Genomic DNA, 25,444 nt, shown 5'->3' on the forward strand with positions numbered 1-25,444 from the left:
ATTGTTCTGTAAATAGTTTGAAATGGTTATTTAAAAAATCAAGGTAAAAGGTAAATGGATGCAAATAACGTTGTTTGCAAAACTTGTGCATAGGATTTTAAAATTGACAATTTATATTTGCATTTAAAGTTATGAAATATAATTCATTAAACATGTTTGTGGTTGTTACAGTAAAAAAAATACAACCTTTTCTACTCTGATTTTATGTTTTTTGTTTGATTTTAGATCAATTGTGTTAATATAGTATGTCAAAATGAAAACATAACTGGAAATTCAGACACGTGAGGTTGTGCTGAAAACGATGATACCAAACAAGTAAACAGTTTTTAAAGGTGAAATGTAGAGGTCAAATCAGAAGTGGTTAAAATGGCCAATTATACCCTGGACCCCAGAGGGTTAAACATTTTTATAAAGTAACGCAATAGTTACTTTTCAAGTAATTAATTACTTTTAGAATATTGTAACTCAGTTACTAACAGTTACTTTTTTGAAGAAGTAACTAGTAACTATAATTAATTACCTTTTCAAAGTAACTTCCCCAACACTGGTTATTAGTACTAGTCAAAAATATAAGCAAATTTACTGTTCTGCAGTCCTAAACAGAGCTCAGTATTATCAGAAGCTTTTGCTCATCTGTATTTAAAGAAGTGAGTTTAAAAGCATTTTGAAAGCAAGTTGAAAACCCAACAGAAGCAAAGCCAAAAAAAAGGATTAGGATACTTTGCAAGGGCAAACTTTATCACACAACACATTATGTTGTCTTTTGATGTCTGGTGCTGAAATAGAGTTAATAATACATAGATTAAACCCAGTGTTTATGAGCAACATTCTCCTTCTTAAACAGTAATGACCTATGAGTCCTTCAGGTAGTTTCTCTAAATAAAGACAATGGAGGAGGAGGAGGAAAACAGTTTGGAAGAAATTACATTTAAAAATCTAAATATGAAAAATGAAAACATTAAAATCCATAAAGTAGAAAAGATGATACTGGACAAATGTATGAAAATCATATCTATACATAGTTTCAAATGTGTACAGTGCATACAGAGTACAAAAGAACTCTAAGTAAGTATTCTTAAAGGAAGTAAACAGTGTGTCTGAGAGCTTGTTGGCATCAGTAAATGACCTTTTCATTTTGAATTCTTTGCTAAATATTAAAGTCCCTTTGAAAAATCAGCAATTGATCCTTTGTGAGAGTATTCCCTTAGCTCATGCTAGACTAGAGATCCGGCCTGGTTCTGTGCAGGAACCATAATGGGCACTCCTCCCATTCGGGTGATGTTGGAGGCCATGATGGTGGAGGTGGGTAGTGGTGGCGGGGAGGGAGCGGTCTGGAGCTGCAGCCGAGGCTGGTTGTACGTTTGCGGCAGCGCCTGTGCCTGAGGCAACTGGGTGTAGCGCTCGGGTCTGGGCATGGAACCGCCATTGCTGCCGGCCTCGGGGGACAACGGCTGTTCACGTGGCAGGGTGGTGTTGTTGTTGTAGCTGTAATGGGTGGGAGTGGAGGCCCCTTGGTGGCGGGACGGTCTATAGCCGGCATTGCTGCCTGTGGCGGTGATGATGGATGCAGTGTCTGAGGGGGGGCGCTGTGGATACTGCTGCAGGTGGTGGTGGTGGTTGTTGTGGTGATGGGAGGACTCTTTGTGGTGTGGGCTGGAGGCGATGGAGGACAGGGTGCCATTCTTGGAGATGATGTCAGAACCCATGCCGCTCTTAGCCCATGACACACGCTTGGGAGCCTGAGCATCCTCCCTGTAGACATCGAGGTGCAGGATTACTTATTTGTGACGTGTAGATTACTTTTAGAAATGCATAATTAGTTCACAGTAACACTGAAATGGAGTACTTCATTAAATCTTGAAACTATGGTAATTTGTTTCTGCTATCACAGGATATGAAAATTAAATCTGAAAAACAGGCTTCTTAAACAGGTGTGATAGAATCACTTTAGTTTGAGAAATGTGCAAGATCAAAATGTGCATTCCTGTGCAATTGGTACATGTCAAAAGTAAAACCTGGGTCATCTGCAAAGGACTAAAATGAATTTGATTCAAAGCAGCAGCAACAAGAACTTCATCTACCAACGCTGCTACTTATGACTTGCCTGAACTGACACTGTTTAGCACTGTGACAAAAGGGTCCTGGTTCAGATCTGCTGGCCAGCTGAGATGCTGTTACGAATTTTAAATGATAAAATTCTGCTTGCATTTAAGCCACATTGACTCACTTGATTTCATTGGCCAAGTCATCCTCGTTGTTTCTTCTCCTTATCACGAAGACAAAAGCGAGGCACACAAAAAGGAGGAAGATGAAGCCAGCCACTGAGCCAACTGTGGCACCAACAATCACCCCCACTTTATTGGCTGGAATTGAAGAACATACAATTACTATCTCAAAGAATTTAAAAACACTTTTATTACCTCATTTCGTGTAGAATCAATAGTACTTGTACAGCACTGGCTAGAAAAGCAGATTAATGTTTTATATTTGAGTCATGTAAAGATGTCCTTTCTGTTTGACATAGAGATGGACTAATCAGGTGACCAGTTGTGTTGTGGCCTAGCAAATCAGTTTTAAGCTACAATTCAGTTTCATTTATATAGGGACAAATCACAACAGCTGTTGCCTCAAGGCGCTTTATATTGTAATGTAAAGACACTACAATAATGCTGAGATGTTGATCACTAATTTACCTCTGTCCATTGTTTTCAGGCTTCTGCAACATTATATATTCCCAGGACGCTAGGTTGTGTTGGGCATGGTTGACTGTCCAGACTCATGTTAAAGTAAGACAAATTCAGCCAACTTTGACAAAAGTATAATTTTCTTAGCTGCTGAATAGAAAAGTCAGCTAAGCTAATGGTTACAATGTAAAATGTCACAGACTTATGCTAGCAACGTTAAACAGGGTTTGTTTTTTACTTTGAATCTGTGTAAGTCATGAGTGATAGGGGTTTATAATGATACTTTTGCTAAATTATTGTATATTTGTAATATTTTAATATATATGTAAGAAAGTTCGCTGCATATTCATTTAGTTTTCTTATGACGTGTCAGCAGTCATAAGAAATTAGTAGGATATGATCGTGTCCAACAGAAATAATTGAGACGCGTGAATGGAATCATTAATTACATCGATGCTCGCTGTTCATGCTTGATAATAGTGTATCTGAATGTGTGGTCCATTACTATTTTTCATCACTTATTTTTATTAATAAACCATAACCAGGGTTACACTTGCTGCGTACAGTTGGTAATGTGCAGGTCGATTGCGCAGGTCTTTTCTGCCACCGTGTTGCTGGCTGTGCACACGTATTTCCCCGACATGTTGCTGCTCAGGTTGTTCAGCTTCAGAGTGCCAGTCTTCTCATCTAAAACAGCAGTTTACATGGAAAAGACAGTCAAACACACATGAAGACACATTATTTCACATTTATATGCACACACACAACAACACAAAATTAGTCTACAAATACACGCGATGATTTGACAGATCTACTCTTCAAACAAAACAAGAGCGAGTGCTTCATACTGAAAAGTAAAGATGCTATTAATCAGATGCTTCCTTACGAGCAAGAATGGGTTGTCAGTGGCCATTCAATAACAGTTCTCAAAGATGTGCTAAGTGACAATCCCAAAAGACGGTGTGCAGGCTGTTTTTTCTATCAATAATTCACATTTATAGCAAACAATGACTCTTTGTTTTTTCGCTGTGCACTCACTGAGCATGGGTGAGAAGAAGACCTCAGAGGTGGGGCTGGTTTTCTTCCACTTGTACAAAGGAATAGGTTTCCCAGAGCTGGACATGCAGATCAGAGTAACATTTCCTTTTACCTCTGGCTTCCCTGTCATAGAGCACTTCGGAACAGAAGGAGGGACTGAGGGGAGAGGATTATGTAATGTTTTATTACAAGACTTTCTGTTTTACTGTTTCACAGTGAATCTGAGAAGTACAGCTGTGCAACGGGTGAATTTCTCTTACCTTTCACATCCAGGGTAACCGTTTCAGTAATACCATCATTAACAATCTGAAAGATGTAGCTTCCCGAATCGGACTCCCGGGTGTTGTTGATGTAGAACGACACATCTGATGATGGCATCTGATGTAGGAATCCGACACGGCCCTTAAACTGTCCGTCAAACACCTTCACCTCGTTGTCGGTGTAGGAGATGATCTGGACAGAAGGACAGAAAGCAAGCGTCACATGAAACAAAAAGAAGATTAAAAAAAGGGTTTTTTTTGGGGTCTTTTAGTACATAAAAGAAAGCACACGAAGAAGTAGTTGTGCATAACAGATATCACTGACCTGTGTCACTGACATCCAGGTCAGGGATGTAATGGACTTTGTATTTATCCAAAACATTTCCAGAGATTTATTTGCTAAATGTCCAAGTGCAAGACTTTAAAGAAAAGAAAGTTTCACTAACACTGGTAAAATCAGCAGTGCTTACAGAGGAAAGTTCAGGACATCTTCAACAACTCACCTTAGTATCACTGACATTGGACAGAAGTTAGCTTCACTGACTCATCAACCTTTACTGGACTCTACACAAAGTTTTACAGCCTCCTCCAATGCAACTACACATGACGCATATCGGCAGGTGAGGTAAACAGTGCACGGCGGACTCACAGCCCACACTTTAAAAAGGTATGTTCTCAGTTTAAACATTGGACATGTTTTCTATGTTCAGTTGTGAATAAAATAAAATCTAACCTTCACATTTCCACCTATAAGGCCAAATTAAACAGTAATATTAATGTTCTTGAACCTGATCTATAAATTCTCAGCTCTCATTCTCTGCAATTTAATTAACACAAATTATGCAGGTCTGTATTGTTAGATAAATACTACATTCTAACGAATATGGCTCTTGTACAATAAAAAACAAAACACAACAAAAGAAGCCTGATATAAAACCTAGTTCCAGCATATGTATCTCTGCAGTGGAAGGGGCTGAAATACAGTATAAATAGAACGGTTCAAGGCAGATGCATCATTTACAGTAAAAGGTAAAGATGTTCTTAGATTAAAATCTGTTTTCTTTGAGTAATCTAGTCATCTGATGGTCTGGACCTTGATCACTTGCTGTAACTGATGGAACCTTGAATTCTGCTTTATACCAGAGAATCCTGAAGGAAAATCTCCTGCCATCAGCTTGTATTCTGAAGTTCAATTACATTTGAGTTATGCACCAGGAAAGTGATCCAGAACATAGCAGCAAAAGACAAAATGAAGGTTTTGGAGTGATCAAAATAGTCAAAGACCGGACTTAAATCTGATTGAGATGCTTTGGCAAGACCTTAAACAGACCGTTTATTCTCAAAAGCCCTCCAATGTGAAAGAATTAAACCATTCTGCAAAGAAGAGTGGGCCAAAATCACTCCACAGTGATCTAAAAGCATCATCGCCTGTTACCTTAAAGGTAAGAACGGTGAGGAGCAAAAACTGTCTGTTTAAGAGAGAAGATGAACTGAGGGGCTGCACCAAGAACTCATGCATTGGTATTTATGATTACTTTCAACTACAAATGATGCCAAGCAACTCTAATAGCATTCAAAAACAAAACCAAGAGCTGGAAAAGGCACAATAGGTTCTTGTCAATTATTATTATATTATGCATAGGAAACATATATTAGCAGTTTGGAAAAAATATCACTTTGTCAAATTTTAGTTACTTACATAATTAGTACCATACCACCCCATTAGAGCACTTTGCTCTCAGACTGTAGGCTTACTTGTTGTTCCTAGTGCATTTAAAAGTAGAATGGGAGGAAGAGCCTTCAGTTTTCAGGCCCCTCTTCTGTGGAACCAGATTTGGATTGGGGAGACAGACACTATCTCTACTTTTAAAATTAGGATTCAGAGTTTCCTTCTTGCTAAAGTAGTATAGTTAGGGCGTGATCAGGTGACCCTGAGTTATGCTGAGGCTGCTGGAGGATTCCCATGATGCACTGAGTATTTCTTCTACAGTCACCTTTCTCGCTCACTATGTGTTTATATACATATTATTTCTAGTTAATAATCTCTGTCTCCATAGCATGTCTTTTGTCCTGTCTTCCTTCTCTCACCCCAACTGGTCGCAGCAGATGGCCCCGCCCCTCCCTGAGCCTGGTTCTGCCGCAGGTTTCCCAGAGAGCAGCCATTTGGCTTTTCTACCTTTTAAAACTGAGTTTTTACTTCCCACTGTTGCCAAAGTGCTTGCTCATAGGGGGTCATATGATTGTTGGGTTTTTCCTCTCTATTATTGTAGGATCTACCTTACACTATAAAGTGACTTGAGGTGACTGTTGTTGTGATTTGGTGCTGTATAAATAAAATACAATAGAATTGAACAATTTGTCAGAGGGGAATTGCTCACTTTATCTTGTCTAAACACATACGACTCTGAATAGATTGCAGTTAAGTTTTGTTCTTTTATCAGTGAAAATGTTTTTACATTTAATGAATGTTTCTTCCTGTAAAGAGTAAAGTAAGGTGAGACAATAAGGGAAATACTAAAAAAAACCCTGTATCCTTTCCCTTCCTGAGTTCTCTTTCGTCCCCTAAATCTATTTGATTGTGATCCTACTTTTGGATCATCTATCTGCACAGCACAGTAGTATTAGAAACCTTTAAGTCTTTTCTTGTCTTGTCTTGATATATATTAGACCTAAGTGTAATTGTTTCCTTACCATCTTCATCTGGCTGGTGTTAGGCATCAAAAAGTTCCAGGCGATACTCTTGGAATTTGGGTTGCCGCCAGTGTACCGGGCCTGCAGCTCCACATACTGACCCTCGATCACTTCTCCATTTTTCAGGGGTATTAAAAAGTTGGCCCATATGCCTGGATGAAGGAAGAAAGGGAAAAAACACACTGTAAAAATCACAGTTTTTTATTACTTTTATACACCACTGTACATGTAATCAATAATTGTAATCTCTATATTAATTTCTATTGTTAATCTCTGTCTCTCAGACAGTGTGTCTTTTGTCTGCCCCCCTCACAGCCAACCAGACGTGGTAGAAGAAGAAGCCGTCCCTCCCAGAGCAGAGGCTTCTTCCTATTAAAAGAGGTTTTTTTTCTTCCCACTGTCACCAAGTGCTTGCTCCAGTTGCTAGAATGTTCTATGTAATACTGCAGGGTTTATCCTACGGTATAAACTGCCTTAATGTTGTGATTCAATTGAATTGAATTCTGACTCTGAATCATTACCTGTACAGTTGAAGGTGCAGCAGGAAACCTGTTTGGATTGTTCTTTGTTTCTCATGCCTGTTTCATGTTTGATGTCATATTTTTTATAATAAAAAGGTTATAAGCAGAATGATATTATAAGATTAATGAGGATCTGCTTAGCTTCTTTTTAATAATTGCCATTGAAGAAAAAAGTTTGCTTCAAGGACATTATTAAAACCGTATCCATGATTTTATATGCATGCGGCTCTTCTTACACAGTTTATAATGTTACATTACCACAGATGTTATCACAGATGAACTTGTGCTTTATCTGGATTTAACGCAATAGTGATAATGAAATCAAGCTGAATAGAGAGAGCACTATCACAGTGAAATGTAATGTTTATTTAAGACCACAGAGAGGCAGCAGAGAGCCAAAACACATCTGCAGCACACACGACCAAATCAGAAAAAAACAAGGTTTTCGCTTACATATTTATATGTGACACGTTTTTATTAGTTAAAGTGTTCATTTAAGTAGTTGATAAATATGACAAATAAATGACAGAGGCTATAAACCCCAGTCACCGACTGTGCATAATTTGTGTTTACTGTATTCAAAGGTTTTCTCAGGGGAATGTCAGTCTCTCCTACAAAATGAGGGTGGTTTGAATCATGGAATTAGTCAACAGAAACCACATATCTCACCTTTTTTTCTCAGGGACCCATAACAGAGAAATGCAGAAAGTATGTGAACCCAATATAAATTAACACACACACACACACACACACACACACACACACACACTGGAGCATGACTTTTTGACAGTGGTCAAAAGGTATCAAATGGACAAGCATCTCAGTGCTTGTCCATTTGATACTGTTGACCACAGTATTTTACTACAGCGATTTAAACACACTGTTAGTATTAAAGGAATTGTACTGGAGTGGTTTGAATCAAGAGTACTAAGTGGACTTTTCCCATATTAGCTGCTCTTCATTGGCTATCAGGCCGCTCTCCTGTGGAACTAGCTCCCAGTTTAGATGAAGAGCATATGTGCACTCTAATTTTGAAATACACTTAAAACCTTCCTTTTTGATAAAGCTTTTAGTTAGGACTGTATCAGCTGAGTCTGAACCTTCCCTTATTTATGCTGCAAAAGTTAGGCTGCTGAGGGCGCTTTACGTTTCTTCTTCACACATCTCTTTCCACTCTCTGTGTGTTTATACAACACTATTGTATTTAATAACTGGGAACTCTCTTCTCTTCTCTTTCCCCTTGCCCATGACTTAACTCAATGGATGGCTGTCCCTCCTTGAGCCTGGTTGTATCCGAGGTCTTTCCTGTTAAAAAGGAGATTTTCCTTCCCACTGTCACCAAGTGCTTGCTCACAGGGCACAGAGTGATTGTAGGGGCTTTACCTTATAATATAAATTGCCATGAGGCTGTTGTGAATTGTCACGAGGACACGAGCACCTGGAACATGGCTGCCAAGTCTAAAGTGCACTGTATGTTTGTGTGTATTGATTAGAACCATGGCATGTTCAATTCAATTCAGTTTTATTTATATAGCAACAAATCACATCAGCAGTTGTTTATGTTGAAATTTGAAAGGCGTAGGCACATTATAAAAATTGACAGGACAAACATTCTTCATGCCCCACATTATAGTTTCAAAAAGACATTTGAAACAAGCTGTTTATACACGAATAAAAGTCATGCATTATGGATTAGCTTTCTTCACTGCACAGCAGTACCTTCCTGCTAATTAGTACCATTATTTAGATGCCACAGTTGTTACCGCAACAAAACTATTTACATGTAAAGGAAGTGATGTAATCAAGTCCAATCAACAAGAGGCTTCCCAAGCAAACCTGAAACAACTCACTATTTCTGTGGTGGCTAAATATTCAAAGCAGAGGGGTGGAGGTCAAGGCACGTGACTTGTAGTTATTAAAGTCCTAACAATTGAAATAGTTTGAATCAGAAAAAAATATTGATTGTAGGTTTTTTATACAGCATTGTGCAATGATGTACTGAATATCTGGGCTTTTTTAAGGTCAATTAACTGCATTATGGCTACTCTGGAGCAACAGAAACACAAAACTAACAAACAGATAATATTAAAAAACAGCACTATGATGTTGTGGATGTCAAATGTTTAATTAGAACTACTGTTAATCAATAACTGCCATTATTGCAACTGCACAATCAAATGAATTCTCAGAAAATTCATTTGAATTTTGAATTGTTTCTCAAAAAATATTTGAGAACTGAAACACAGACTTTTAATGCAACTAGACTGCTGATGATAAAAACAAAATAAAGCCAACCAGGTTTGTTTCTGTAGTGGACACAGAGTTGCTTATTTCATTACAGTATTTAGCTTTTCTATTTTCAACAGACAGTCTCTGGCACTGAGCAAGGAGCGCCCCCCTGTGGCCAAAAGCTATAGAAATTTACACAGTTGAAACCCATTATAAGCTGAATTATTCTGATTTATAGCATTTAAAGCTCAATTTAAAGCATCACAGATTTGGCAAAATATCTTGTTGGATTTGGACTTGTTGGACTAATGAACATCTCTTGTGCTTTATTGCTTCTCCAGCTCTAAATTATACAGGTGAAACGTGAATGGCAACAATGCACCATGTAAAGAGATCTCTATAGAGAGGAGGTGTAGGTATCAGTTTCTCAGTCACTGTGGAGATGGAGTAGATAAGTGACAGTGATGAGAGAATGTGTGGGCTATGCTCCTTTGGGAACATTGCTTCTAACAAAGAATCACACTAGTGAAGCCATAAGATAGACTAAATAAGGGAAGATGTGGAAGGTTAGCGTAAGAATAAATGCTGCTAAAAACGGTGAAAGGAGAAAACAAGGAGAAGCAGAGATCCATTGTGTCAATGGCTCTTTAGGCCATAAGAAGATTTGGTGCAGCAGTGAGATAGGCCTGTTGTTTGTAGAGGTGCTGACTGATGGATGGTTGGATCAGTGGACATGTAGAGATGACAGAAAGAGGCTTAAATATAAATGCAATGAGTCACTGTGGAGTGGCTCTCTGATGATTGCTATAAGCTTAAAGGGAGCCCAATGAGAGGCTGCTGCATGTCTCACAGATTGGATGAAGGGAAGGAAGAGAAACGGAGACTCTCTGGGATGAAGACGATTTTACTAAAGCTAAAACAGCAAAAAGAGATCTTGAAATGTTTATATTTAGAATAGATGTAAAACTAGATCAGAGAATAGTGTGCCCATGCAGAAATTGTTCTATTTGACACAAATTAGAAACTCCAGCAATGGATAAGTTCACTTTTTAAGCCAAGAAGTTTGGGAAAACACCTAGCTGGAATCCTTTCAAATCTTTGCGGTAAGACTCTGGAATACAAGACTTCCCAACAGGGATAACCCAGACACAAACATTTCAGTGGGGGAAAACAGGCCAAATTTTCAGCTCCTCATTAGTGTGGATGAGCTGCGCTTCATGATTTAGTCTGATCACATGGGCATTTTTTCCCCCATCAAAATCTTGCCAAGTGCTGCTTTAAGAAGATTTTCTGACAGAAATCCTTCCTGATTCCAATGAGAGCATACTACATTGAAAAAAAAGATGAAACATGTATAGAAAAAAAAACTTGGCAGAAAAAATAGAGAAATGAACAAGGCCACTGAGATTTACTCTTAAAGTGGTCAGTGAGGCATAATCTTTCCCTCTGTGGCAGGTATGAAATCTATTCTGCTCGCTTCGTGACAATTACTTTTAAATATTCCTTGGTGACTGATGGCAGGGCAGATGGGAGCGAGTTCACTGAAGGGCGTAATGAGGACTGGATAGGTCTCGCTGGATCTAATAGGGCTATTTCACTAAGTCTGATATAACAAGGTGTTTTATGGTTAGCTGGAGAAGCTTTTATTCATCTCTCTCTTTCAAAGTAACAGTTTCTTCACTATATGTAGAGATACCACTTTGGAAGCTGGATATGGAGTTGACAGACTTAATTACAGGGTAGATTTGAATTGGGAAAAAAGTGGGAGTTACACTGTTGTCCCCCAGTGTAATAAGTGCTATAGTTCTGCAGTACTTGCAAAGCTGGGGATAACCACACTGAAAGGGTAAAAACTATCAAGAATAGTGAACTGTGCAAAATGTCCTTCCAACCATTCTTGGTCCGGACGGGATTCCCGGCCGCGTCCTCAGGTCATGCGCGGCTCAGCTGGCTGGAGTGTTCACGCACATCTTCAACCTTTCCCTCTCTATGTCTGTAGTCCCAGCCTGCTTCAAAATGGCCACCATCGTCCCTGTACCCAAATCCTCCACCATCTCCTCATTGAACGACTGGCGACCTGTAGCCCTGACCCCCATCGTAAGCAAATGCTTCGAGAAGCTGGTCAGGGACTTCATCTGCTCTGCACTACCCGACTCACTGGACCCTCTACAGTTTGCATACCGCCACAACAGGTCCACTGATGATGCCATAGCCCTGACACTACACACTGCCCTGTCACACCTGGAGAAGAGAGACACGTATGTGAGGATGCTGTTTGTAGATTACAGCTCAGCATTCAATACCATCGTTCCCTCGAAGCTGGACAGGAAACTGCAGGATCTAGGACTGAGCAGCTCCCTCTGCAGCTGGATCCTTAGCTTCCTGTCTGACAGACGCCAGGTGGTCAGACTGGGCAGCATCACCTCATCCCCCATCACACTGAACACTGGTGCTCCACAGGGGTGTGTACTGAGCCCTCTCCTGTACTCACTCTACACCTACGACTGCACAGCCACTAACAGCTCCAACATCATTGTGAAGTTTGCGGACGACACTACAGTGGTGGGTCTTATCACCAACGGTGATGAGACGGCTTACAGGGAGGAGGTCAGCGCCCTGACCCACTGGTGTCAAGACAACCATCTCACCCTCAACGTCGCAAAGACAAAGGAGTTGATAGTGGACTTCCGGAGGTGCAGAGAAGTACACACCCCCATCACCATCAACGGCACTGCTGTGGAGAGAGTGAGCAGCTTCCGGTTCCTTGGAGTACATCTGGCTGAGGATCTTACGTGGTCAGTACACACAAACAAAACAGTGAAGAAGGCGCAGCAGCGCCTCTTCTTTCTCAGGAGACTGAAAAGATTCGGCATGAGCCCCCGCATCCTCAGGACCTTCTATCACTGTGCCATTGAGAGCATCCTCACTGGATGCATCACCACCTGGTATGGCAACAGCACCGCCTACAACTGCAAAGCTCTCCAGCGAGTAGTGCGGTGCTCTGAACGGATAATTGGAGGTGAGCTTCCCTCCCTCCAAGACATCTACAGGAAGCGCTGCCTGAGGAAAGCGGGGAGGATCATCAAGGACTCCAGTCACCCCAGCCATAAACTGTTCAGACTGCTTCCATCAGGAAGGAGGTTCTGCAGCATCCGGTCCCGTACCAGCAGACTGAGAGACAGCTTTTTCCATCAGGCCATCAGACTGCTGAACACGTCATAGACACCTCACAGTCACTACTGGAACTTTAACATTATGCACTCCACACTGTATATAAATGCCACTTGTTTTGCACATATTCAACTCTGTATATTTTATATATTTTATTATTATTATTATTATTATTATTATTATTATTATTGTTTTTTTTTTTTTTTTTTTTACTATTTAATTTGTAAAAATGTGTACACACACACACACACGTAGGAAAATATTTAGTATACACATCCAGAAATGCATACACTATTATATATTGTACATATATTTATTAGTTTCAGGTTGGCCATTCTTGTATTTTGCTCGTTTGTGTTGTTGTGTTTGGCACATCTCTGTTGCCTGTGGGGCTCGCACACAAGAATTTCACTCGCATGTGCTGTGCCAGTGTGCCTGCACATGTGATGTGACAATAAAAGTGATTTGATTTGATTTGATTTGATTTGATACCACTACAGAAACCTAATTTCAGAATAACAAGAAGAAGACAAAACTAGAACGTCTGGGTTGTTAGAGTTGCTAGTTAGGGGAGAGACTCTTCTCTAAGAAGAACATGGGAGAAGGTCTGCAAACAATGAGACTTCCAGAAAAATGTCACTTGGACAAATGAAATGAAAGTGAAGCTACTGGGTGCCAGTTTAGCTCAGTGGGTGAGCAGGTAACCACATGGCCAGAAAACAGGGACCTGGGTTTGACTGGTGACCAGTGTAGGTCAAGTTACTTGAAAAAATTAGTTACTGATTACTTCCCCCCAAAAGTAATCCCGTTACTTTACTGATTACTTATTTTCAAAAGTAATTAATTACTTAGTTATTTAGTTACTTTTTAAAAACACGATTTACAACCTGAAGAGGTGATAAAGAAATAGATCTTGCAGCCCAATTCTACTTTTTCTGCAGAATCCATCATACAAAATGTAATCAAATGGAAAAGTCTCTTTTTAAAACTTGTTTTATTAGTTTTAATCTTTTAACTTTATGCATCAAGCAAAAATTAAATTATATGCAACATTCTGACTAGAAGAAATTTGTTTAACATTTAAACCTATTTTCTGCACATTCCAGCACATAAAATAATTTTTTTTTTTGTGTTCACACGCAGTCTTTCAAATAAATGCAAGTGAACCACAGCAATAAATAAATAAATAAATAAATAAAAGACTCAGCGGTCCTGTTGCTCTATTTTCACCTGTATAGCAGGCAGATGCTTGCCCTGGTGCAGGTGAGCTGCAGCGGTCAGTGGAAGAATCCGCGAGTTTGTCTGTGAATTTCCCATTCCGTGGTAGCGCACTCGGTGCTTGCTCGGAAGTTTAGGGTTTTTTTCGCTGTAAAGCGAAGTTTTCCTCCCATGCAGGGAACAGCGTACGCTAATATTTTTTGTCACTTTTTACGGAATCAAACTCAAAGTAAGGTCAGTACTTCCATGCTTTAAACGCTGCATGCTCATACTCTCTGCCGCACCCGTTATATTATCCATTGTTCAGGATTGTCCAGGAGTTGCCACGAACGTCGCACTCGCTTACGTCATTGTCATGAGACCTTTTTTGCAATAGTAATTCCTTACTTTAGTTGTTACTTGAAAAAAGTAATCGGATTACAGTACCGCGTTACTGCCCATCTCTGCTGATGACCCTTTGCTTTGTTGAGTGAACTATGAACTCTGTATACCAAAGTGTTCTACAATCCAAACTGGGAGCTGAGAGGCCTCCCATTCTACTTTTGAAAACTCAAAAGCAGAACAGGAGTCACTAATTTAGATTACAATGTAATCTCAGAGCCAGAGTTGTTGCTTTGATGAAAATACTGTGCTATGCTCAAGTTCCTGTGTGTGCTAATTGGATAATTACAGGAAACCCTTCGGACTGATCCCTGTTTACTTCAGCAGACCTCAGTGTAGATAAAGCGGAAACCATGCTTTGATGAGGATGACCTTAACTAACGTATTTCATGCTGAAAAGATGGGTGGAGCGGGTCGTTTGCTTCCTGTCAGCATCTTATCAGCTGCTTTGGTTAAAATGTTAAAGCAAGTGAGCTACAGAATAAAAAAGATATGGTGTCAAACATAAGTGATGTCTCTGTTGCAATATTACCATCAAATACATCTCTTAATGTCTAACTTGGAGAAATAGCTAATTTAAGAGATTTGAGAATAAGAAGAAAGAGCACATGATCTTGGATGAAGATGACAGTGTGGCAATGATGTCTCCATGGAGCACCACTGCCACTGAACCCTGTCTCTGGAGGATGGGTGGAGATGCAATGACGTGTTCTTTCTCATGGAGATAAACCTCCCCTGATAAGGCTTGGACCACTTTCTGTAGATCTGAGGCTGGATTGGTGGTTCCTGTATCTATAAAGTAGGAGGAAAACTCTTAAAGATCAACAGAACCAGATGGTCTGGGTCCTGATGACCAAAGGTCATCCTGTGAAACTCCTTCATGTTTGCCTTGCCTGATAAAATGAATAAAACCAAAACACGAAAAACAAAACAAAACAAAAAAAACCCCAGCGGACAAAAACCTGCAGAATTGCTGCATTCACATTTGAGAAAGTCCCCAAGTTCATCTTAGTACCTGTTGTTTAACAGATGTCTAAATACTGGACTGCAGGTTGTTTTGGATACCTGCATCAGAAAATGTCCTGATGCTTTGACCATAAGTTGTTGCTGTTCACACTTGACACATAACAATACCACTAACGTCTACTACAAGACTTTGGCTTATCCTGTGTTGTACCAGTGCCAAAGACTTCACGCCCCAAGGACCTCAACAGCTACAGGCCGGTGGCTCTGACATCCCACCTGATGAAGACCCTGGAGCGGTTGGTCCTGGCTCAGCTTCGGCGCCTAATAAGCTCATCACTGGACCCACTTCAGTTTGCCTACCAGCCTGGCATTGGAGCGGATGATGCCGTCATTCACCTCCTACATCGTTCCCTCGCTCACCTGGAGACCGCTGGGAGCACTGTGAGAATCATGTTCTTTGATTTCTCCAGTGCCTTCAACACCATTCTTCCCACGGTTCTAAAGGACAAGCTGGTGAACTCTGGAGTGGACCATCACCTCACTACCTGGATCCTGGACTACCTCACCGACCGACCACAGTATGTGAGGACTCAGGGCTGTGTGTCGGACAGGGTCGTCTGCAGTACGGGGGCCCCACAGGGAACGGTTCTGGCTCCGTTCCTCTTCACCATCTACACTGCAGACTTCTCCCACAATTCCACCCAGTGCTTCCTGCAGAAGTTCTCTGATGACTCTGCAATAGTCGGCCTCATCACTGATGGGGACGACAAGGAGTACAGAGGACTGACCCAAGACTTTGTGGACTGGTGCCAGCTGAACTACCTCCAGATCAACGCCAGTAAAACCAAGGAACTGGTGGTAGACTTCCGCAGGCACAAGCATTCTCCACTGCAACCACTGAACATCCAAGGTATGGACATAGAGGCTGTGGACAGCTACAGGTACCTTGGTGTTCATCTGAACAATAGACTGGACTGGACTCATAACTCAGACGCCCTCTACAGGAAAGGGCAGAGCAGGCTGTACCTGCTGCGGAGACTCAGGTCGTTTGGAGTGGAGGGCCCACTCCTGAAGACCTTCTATGACTCTGTTGTGGCTTCTGCTATCTTTTATGGCGTGGTCTGCTGGGGCGGCAGCATCTCTGCTGGGGACAGGAAGAGACTGAACAGGGTGATCCGAAGGGCCAGCTCTGTTCTAGGATGCCCTCTGGACCCAGTGGAGGTGGTGAGTGACAGGAGAACGGCGGCTAAGCTGTCATCCCTGTTGGACAACATCTCCCACCCCATGCAGCAGACTGTGACAGCACTGAGCAGCTCCTTCAGTGGGAGACTGCGGCACCCACGGTGTGGGACGGAGAGATTTCGCAGGTCTTTCCTCCCCACTGCTGTCAGACTCCATAATAAAGACTTTAACTGATCAAGCACACACATCCATACATATACAATAATACTAAGTGCAATAATCCTTTCTGTCATCGTTGTATTTTTACTCAGTTGTATATAGTATTTGTATTTGTATTCTATTTTTATCTTATTGTATATTTATTTTATTTTATTCTACTGTATATAGTATTTTATTCTATCTGTACAGTTGTGTACTGTATTTATTCTTATTATTCTAATTTTGCCTCATAACTTTTGCACTGTCCACTTCCTGCTGTGACAAAACAAATTTCCCACGTGTGGGACTAATAAAGGTTATCTTATCTTATCTTATCTTATCTTATCCAGTGTATTAATATTTGATAGTTGCAGATTTTTTTGGTCCTTTAAGAAAAGAAAATCAAAAAAGCAGAACTGGGCAGTGTGCACTGTACCTGGCCATGAAGAAATGCTATAGAAGACAGCAATAACTCACTAATTCACAAGGCTTGCAACAAACCAGTAGACAACTATTGTATCAGTATTCCCAGTGCTTTTAAACTTGAAATAATGCTTTGACATCATACCACGGTAATTACAGATACTGACTGAACAGTTTTAGCTCTGAAGATGTGGTACAGTATGCTCAGCAAGACAGAAAGATGTGTTTTTTTCCACCATCCACAAATATAGTCTGGCTAGTTCCACTGAGATCCACAGTCTGTGCAACATTAACAGCACATTTACGGACAAAAAGAACAAAAGCACCATGAATAATTGATATGAGATGAGATGAGAAGAAAGACAGAAACAGTGGCACTGTCCAAGCATCTTATTTAATCTTATAACATAAATTAAGAGGAAATTTAAGGAAGAAACTGAAAACTAACTTCAAGCTGAGAGTTTTTTTTAATCAAGGTGAAGATGTCCAGTATCCTCAAAACATCTGAAAAAATCCATCAATCAAAGTCTAAGGTTATTCATAGCAAAAATGTTCTCTCTTTCCCAAACTATCATTTTGCTGTAATCTCCACACATATGCAGAAATAATCCAGAACTTTTTTTCTGATTCTCCCTCCACAGCCCATCGAGTCCTCATAAAAATAGAAGTCCAAGTTTTAACACACACACACACACACACACACACACACACACACACACACACACACACACACACACACACACACACACACACATTCAAATTCTTGTGGGGACATCTGATTGACATAGTACTTTCCTTAGCCGCTCACCCTAGCCATCAAAAATGAATGCCTAACCCTAAACCAAAACCTAATTGTAATCCTGACACTAAAACCACATTATGAGTCACAAAAATGCCTTTAAACTTGCAGCGATCAGGATTTTGGGCCCTATAACGGCTATAAAGCTGTTGTTCCCCACAAGTATAGTAAACTTCCAATTTTTGGTCCCCACAAATACATCTAAACAGGCACGCACACACACACACACACACACACACACACACACACACACACACACACACACACACACACACACACACAGAACTTCTCATTCACACAACGGGCTCAGGGCCAAAGTCTGGGGCAGAGCTCATCTTCTGATAACTGCGAGACTGCCATTCCTCACAGGATAATTAAAGGAGAAACACAATGTTAGGACTGCTGCAGAGAGGAATGTGTCGTCTCCTTCTTTCAACCGCCAAACTACCAAACTGCCACTCAAAAGCTGGATGCCCTGAGAGTGACAGAAGAGAGCAGGACAAAGGCAGCTGCTTAATTGGTAGAACAGAGATAGCGGAAGGCCGGGAGGGTTTATGTTTATGCCTTCAACCTACCAAAAATACGTATCCATTATCCCGGTCTCTTCCAGTCTGCTAAAGAGCTACAAACACATCTGGGGATGCAAAGTGAATGCTTATTCAGCCTGTGGGCTGACTGCTAATTACAAAGAGACACAGCTGATATGTTCTTCCGCCGTCCTTGCACATTGTCCTTGAGAGCCGAACCAATTAACATCTGGAAGAAGTGAGTGCTCGTTGTAACTTGGCAGCAGTGGAGATGGTAGACATGCTTCTCAAGTTTGGGTACGGATAACATTTTCATCACCAGCAACTTTTAGCCAATCAGATGTGCCCTTACATGTTTCCCTTCTGATATGATTTTGTTTGATAAACAATCCTTCTGGTGGCTAATGGAAAATTAATCAGAAGCTGGTTGTAACAAGTCATATCTCTCCTAATGGCAGTATGTCAGTCTGCCAAAAGAATTCCCTAATACAAGCATAATACTTTCATATTTATGCAAAATGTAAAGAATTTAAATTCAAATGTCAATCAAAATCATCTATAAATTTAAATTTATTTATCTATTTACCAATTCACCATTGTCTCTAATTAGGCCAATAGTAAAAAAGCAGAGTAGTAGCTGTACCTGTTGTTTAACAGATGTCTAAATACTGGCCTGCAGGTTGTTTTGGATACCTGCATCAGAAAATGTCCTGATGCTTTGACCATAAGTTGTTGCTGTTCACGCTTGACACATCAGCTAAATGTGTATGAAGGGTCTCAGCTGTACTGTGTATGTATGCCAGCACACTTACCCTGATGTCAACATGATAACCATTATACCAGCTAAATGTCATCAGATGTTACTGGTCATTTGCATAAAAGAATTCTAGTGATCCGGTTTCTGCTTTTACATCTGGAACCCTTACGTTTTACTCTATCATCATTTATCCAGTGGATTTACACCATATTCACACACTGCGTTTGATCAATTCGGTTCGATTCTACATCAGAACTGAAGGAACTTTGCTTTTATTCATGTGACAGATACACAAACCAGCAACTGTCAACAACAAATACAACTAATGCAAGTGATTGCCTACATATAATATATGATAATAGTAATAATAGAATGTAGGAACAGGGTAGGGTCATCCATCCATCCATCCATCCATCCATCCATCATCTTCTTAACTACTTCTTTGATTTAAGGTTAAAAGTGCTAGCTCCCAGCTTTCATTGGGCAAACGTTCGGGTACAGTCTCAACAGGTCACCAGTCTGTCACACGGCTGTGATACATGTGATGGAAAAATGAACGATCTGCACCTTGACTTCCGCGTGGAGTTTGCATGTTCCCCATGTGTCTGTCAGTCTCACATAGTGCCAAAGACATACCTGTTTTAGGGCAGCCTGTGATTTTTAAATTGGTACAACCTTCATTCCAAAAAAGTGAAGATGTTGTGTAAAATGTAAATAAAAACAAATTGCAAGGGTTTTCAAATCTCATAAATCTGTATTTATACACAATGGAAAACATTTCAAATGTCAAAAAAATGGCTTAATCTGCAAAATTTGACCGTTTTCATTTGCTCACTTTAAATTTGATATTAGCAACACATCTCAAAAAAGTTGCGATGGGGCGAGTTTAGATCCGTTTTGACCAGAGCACCCCTAAAAACAGCAATCTACTAATAATAACATATTTTAGTATATTATTTTATGGAATCATTTTCAAATGTTATATTTTCTTGTATGTTTACAACAGTACGTGATAGAATGTAAACAGGTTTTATGTGTTGTTGAGGTCATGATGTTACAGTGCGCTCACACAGAGGCTGGTTTCTCATTAATAGCAATGAAAAGGCTTTGGTGGCTGCGGCAGAAAGAACATGCACAGGTATTTTCATGACACAAATTAGTGATGTAGATTTAAAACACACTTTAACTGGAATATAGCAAAAATTCAAACTGTTCTGATAATGTAGGGATGTTGCCATGACTGCTTTTTTTTATTTGTTCACAAAATAGCCTGAAAAACATTAGCTAATGTAGCTTAAATCACTAGAGATTATTAGCTAATTTTAGCCTTCTGATCCACTAGTCTGCTGGTATCCCACCAGTTACCAGCCAAGGAGCTGATGTACTGGTAAAAATTCTGGTCAAAGAGGGGTGAAGTGTTTGTTTACAGTACAGCTGCAGATCCAAGCGACCATAAGTCTTGTCTATGTTACTTGTCTATAATGAATGCAAATCTATGATTCTAAACATTTAAAGATTTGAGATTGTTGCAATTCGTGTCTTAAAAAATGAAAAATATTCACATAAAAATATGAAGATAGCAACATACTAACCCCAAGTTGCTCTGTGATACATCCATCACAGTATGAATGTGAGTGAATGTCAGATACTAAGCACAAAAAGTGTTTGTATGAATGAGTGTGAATGGGTGAACGAGGCAAGTTGCATAAAGCGCTTTGCGTGCTCAGTAAAAAAGTGCTACATAAGAACCAGTCCATAAATGACTTTCTGACTAACAACTTCATGCTAAAAGTATTTTACTATTCACAAATTGTCATTGTTGTCATTTCCAATGTAAAATTATTTAATTTTTATATTTTTCTATCAAATATGCGACTTTGCAGGATGGCTGGACTTTTTCATATTTTAGCTAGCCAATACTTAGACTTTATTATTAAGCTCCTTGAGATGACTGTTGTTGTGACTGGCGCAACTCCACAGATCCTATTTCATTTTTATTGTAAGAAAGACCAGTGAAAATGTCAAGCTCTAAATTTAATAGTCTAAATAAAAAGAGATAAACGTTGCCTCAGATTTCGATGTGCAAAAAAAGGCCAGAAAATGGGTCAACAGACCATTTACAAAAACAACAAAAATTTACATCTTGAAATTTAGACACACACACAGACAGACAACTCTCACCTTCAATTCACCCAATCATTGTAATCCCAGTATCCTGCACATCACATAGTGACATAAGACATAATTCGCCTGTTCTAATGTTATGAGGCAGTGCTTATTTTGCATTGTGATGTGCAGGTTTTTGAAAGCAGCTAGGCCTTTAACAAGAATAGTGGCAGCTCTGGTTAATTTGAAGCTTCCTTCCATCTGATCAAAGCATCGTGGGAATGACCACAGAGGAAAAATTACGAAATAATGCCAATGGCCTGAGCTTTAAGCTCTTATTAAACATATGCAGATAAAAAAAAGGCAGTCTCATCAGTCTGAAAGAGTGCTTCTTATCTGGTGACAGAAAACAATGGAACTCCAATTCCCCTGCAGGTTTGGACAAAAAAGAGGAAAAGGAGCAAGGAGTAAAATGACTGCACTGTCTTTGATTAAAACGACTGTAGAACTGAATAAGCCTTTATAGAAAAATGACCCTTTATGGAAGAAGAGGGGAAAGTTCTCATCATCTGCTATATATACACTATATACTATATATACATCTATAAAAATCACAGACAGCCCCTCGCATACAACCTCTGCACACAAGTGCACGCGCGCGCACACACACACACACACGCACACACACTTCCTCTGCATTGTGCGGATGACGGCAGGGAGGAAAAAGCTGGGCGTCCTGATAGCGCTGTGACGTAGCTATATTCCAGGATTAGTCTGTTTGTCTTGGTAGGCAGCATTAAAGTGAAGCCCAGTATTCGGGGTCAGACAGGAAGTTGTCCACACAGAGACACCAACAGCCTTTAACACACTCTCAGCTGCTGGACTACTCCCACATTTGACTCACTGACCTTTTCTTAAGGGTAGCATATGCTATTTTACAAAGAATGATAGAAAAAACTCTTACGGCTCAACTGTTACTGTTTATATAAAAGCTTGTATTTTTTATATTTGATACAATACATTTATTGTTATAGCTCTAAACAATTATTTGCTTTCCAAGAAATGCTACTGCAGTATTTCAATAATTAAACATGCCTTTCTCCACACAACGTAGGCAATGTTAGGACCTTTGTCCTTGTCTGACTCCCTGAGCGTACAGCTGGATGAAATACAGACAAGTACATATGCCTAGCAAACAGCTTTTCCCCCTTTACTGTTATTATGTGAACCAAGAGTAGAAACTTACTGATTGAATAAGTTTTTAACATAAACACCCATATGGAAAAGATATATATAAATCTTATAAAGTTTGTATCTGTCTTGTGTGAAACTTGTATGAAAAGCATACAAGAGTGAAAATGGATATAAGATCCATTGAAAAATTATATAAATGAAACTTGTATGTTTTGGATACTTACTAAAACAATATATGAAAGTAATGAGAAAGTGGCGACTTTCATGAGTAAATCATATAAGCCTTACATGATTCACTATATGAAGTAAGCCAAATGTGATGCAAGTTTTTTCGATTTCTTTTCCATATGGGCATGTCACAGTGATATCAGGTAATTTGCCACTTGCTTGCTGTCTAAATAGCTAAATTTGGAATGATGGCAATTTCCAGAAATACACCACATAGATAAGCTAAGCTAAGATGATAAATGCAGATTTCAGGACAATCCCAGAGAAAAAGAAACCTATGGGCAAATTTCCATCCGTACACTAACAGTCAATTTGCAAGTGCAACTTACAATACAGTAAGCATTAATCTAAGATCCATAAGTCCATGTGAAACGTGTGCTGCACATAACAAATTAGGAGTTAGCATGTCATGTAAGCTGCCATCTGCACTGATAAACAGACCTTGGTTTGTATTTGACTGTGGTGCCTCCCTGGGTTAATCAGTGTCACTTTGAAAAATGCACACGCGCCAGGTGGCATTTCCTGTGTTTATATTCAGCTCTGGGCAGCAGGACACATAACTGTCATTAGTTTTCTTGGAATCGGGCTTATTTCTCTGGGAAAACACGTGATTATGATGTGATTCTCGCAAGATTCTGGTGATTGTGTTTCTGGATGCCATTGAAAGGATTTGGCGGCCTGGCTGGAAGCATAAACACATAAAAAGTAAGGACAGTAACACGAGCACCAACAGACATGTGCATGTTTCTCAATCTACATGCTGCGTGCCTTCAGCTGCTGTGTTATCGCAGCACTTGATCCATAATGCATTTCTGTTGATGCCGGCTGAGCACGGAGCTCTAAGCCAGCACAAAGTGAAGTGAAACTGATTAGATATGTTGATCATCAACAAAAAGGTTTTACTCTTATGAAATGCTTTGATCAGGAATCAGCTGACCTTTGGGGGACAGCGGGCTGCACAGCGATATGCTGTAAAAGACACAGGAGCAGAAGAAAGACTAGGATATGGGGGACATGAAAGCAACTTGTCTGGCACTGAAGGAGCGGACACGGTCCATAATGACGCCATTTGGTCCTCCCATGGTGCAATGCACACCCTGCATTAGAACTGCCTCCCTGCTCTCAGAACTAGCAGTGGCAGATGCTGATGTTTGCATGGTTAGGTGTGTGTGTTTGCATGCTAGAGAGACAAAACCACCTGTTTCATTAGTGAGCAAAAGCCCAATCAGGTGTGTGCAGTAAAGACACATGTTCTTCATTGCAGTCTGATTCTAATCATCACGATTGGCTCATTCTTGCAGGCTCATTAAATTTCCCAAAGGATTTTGAGATTCTGACAGTTTCCTCTTATTAGGATTCACAGCTTCTATCTTGCTTATTTTAAGTGTTGCTCATCTTTTAAGATGTAACTATTTGGTGTTGGAAACGGGTTTGGGTTTTTCCATAATTTAGAGCGTAGTCTTGCACACCCTTGAAAGAAGTGAGGAAGGAGAGAGGAAAGGACGGCGCTCTGAATCGAAGATAAGGGCTCTGCAGGAAGAGAGCAAGAGGCATTCATCTTGTTTTGACACAAAGATATCGCAGTGGTGTGGATGGGGGGAGGGGCGACTGACGCTTAATAATGCTAACTGAAGATGTCAAAGAACTTGCTAGGAGAAAATCATAGATGGGTTTCTGGTATTGAGTGTATGTTCTGGATTATCCCATTATTTTGGACAACATATGGAGAACATAATGATATAATAACATAATGAACTCTGGTGATTGGACGAGAGACTGAGAGAAAGCATTAGAGAGACACACCCACCTGTTTAAATTGAACGGCCTTTATTAAGGGCATTTAGTTTAAAGCTTATTTTGTGTAATTTTTGTCAAAATGAGCATCCCAAAATCCCAGTAACCTATGCAAGGTGCTAGCACAGCTGTTTCATGCTAACAGCACCTTTGTAAAGAACAAGGAGAGCCATGACTGATAGGTGTTCATTCAGATGTGCTGTATATCTACCGTGTCAACATAAAATATATAATAATATGTTAAAGCACGCCCAGCATCCTCAAAAACATCCTGTCTTCCCGTCTTACAGAAGACATTGTATATCCTAATTAGTAAGTACACAATCCCAGAGAGAACACATAGGGGCGGGGGGGCAGGGCATCAGAAACAAAGAGGCAGGAAGTGACAGGCAAAGTTCACTGTCCCAGAGGAAACACTCATTTTGCTCTTTATCCCTTCCAACCTAAATGCAACTGAAACATCTTTTTTGTTTTTGCACAAGATGTTGAAAGTTGAAAATCCATCCTCAGAATAAGAAAAGCACCTGATGATTGAGGCAATAAGCACAATAAACAAGTGTTACTGGGTTATTTGCTGAGTACAGTGAGAGGACAGAGGAGTAACAGTCCCCTGGGTATTCAAGCTATCAAAGAGCCACTTGTGGATAGATTATTTAGAGAGACATCCGTCTGATAAAGTAAGTCTCTGAACTGGGAGGAAATGTTTATGGAAAAATAGCAGTTTGCTCAGTGTCAGCTCTGTGCTGGCAGAGAACCAGGAATAATGACCAAAGATAGAAATTTCATACAGAAATATGCGACTGGACATCTAGAGCACATGGTATCCTTCCTTACAGCTTGGCCACAGATTTAATTTAGTTTAGCTCCTCTTATTCTTATGACAAACATAATGGAGAGCTTTGCATTGTTGCTGGGATTAAACACAACCTCATTTTAAGCTCATTTTCTTCAGTCAGGTTCTGAGCAAGTACTCCGTATTGTCTGCTTGCCTTAAACCTGGGACAGAAGTGCTATCTATTTGCATTTTACCCCAACTGGCTTTGGAAGTGACAGTAAAGAACCAACTTTTAATGTAAT

At 40.1% G+C, this 25,444-nt stretch overlaps 1 protein-coding gene across 1 annotated transcript in view; it reads right to left on the reverse strand.

Annotated features, from left to right (window-relative positions):
* Positions 1 to 717: 717 nt before the first annotated feature.
* Positions 718 to 25,444, reverse strand: part of esama (endothelial cell adhesion molecule a) — a 53,416-nt gene continuing 28,689 nt past the window's right edge. Inside the window, exons 2-7 of the mRNA XM_040012312.1 lie at positions 6,674 to 6,825; positions 3,983 to 4,175; positions 3,723 to 3,878; positions 3,249 to 3,371; positions 2,228 to 2,363; positions 718 to 1,752 (exon numbers count right to left, since the gene is read on the reverse strand). Of these exons, the coding sequence (XP_039868246.1) occupies positions 1,215 to 1,752; positions 2,228 to 2,363; positions 3,249 to 3,371; positions 3,723 to 3,878; positions 3,983 to 4,175; positions 6,674 to 6,825 (1,298 nt within the window). The 3' untranslated portion in view covers positions 718 to 1,214. The remainder of the gene's footprint in view (positions 1,753 to 2,227; positions 2,364 to 3,248; positions 3,372 to 3,722; positions 3,879 to 3,982; positions 4,176 to 6,673; positions 6,826 to 25,444) is intronic.

Source organism: Simochromis diagramma, unplaced genomic scaffold (assembly GCF_900408965.1).
Source record: "Simochromis diagramma unplaced genomic scaffold, fSimDia1.1 OVJJ01000123.1, whole genome shotgun sequence".
Classification (NCBI taxonomy): Eukaryota; Metazoa; Chordata; class Actinopteri; order Cichliformes; family Cichlidae; genus Simochromis; species Simochromis diagramma.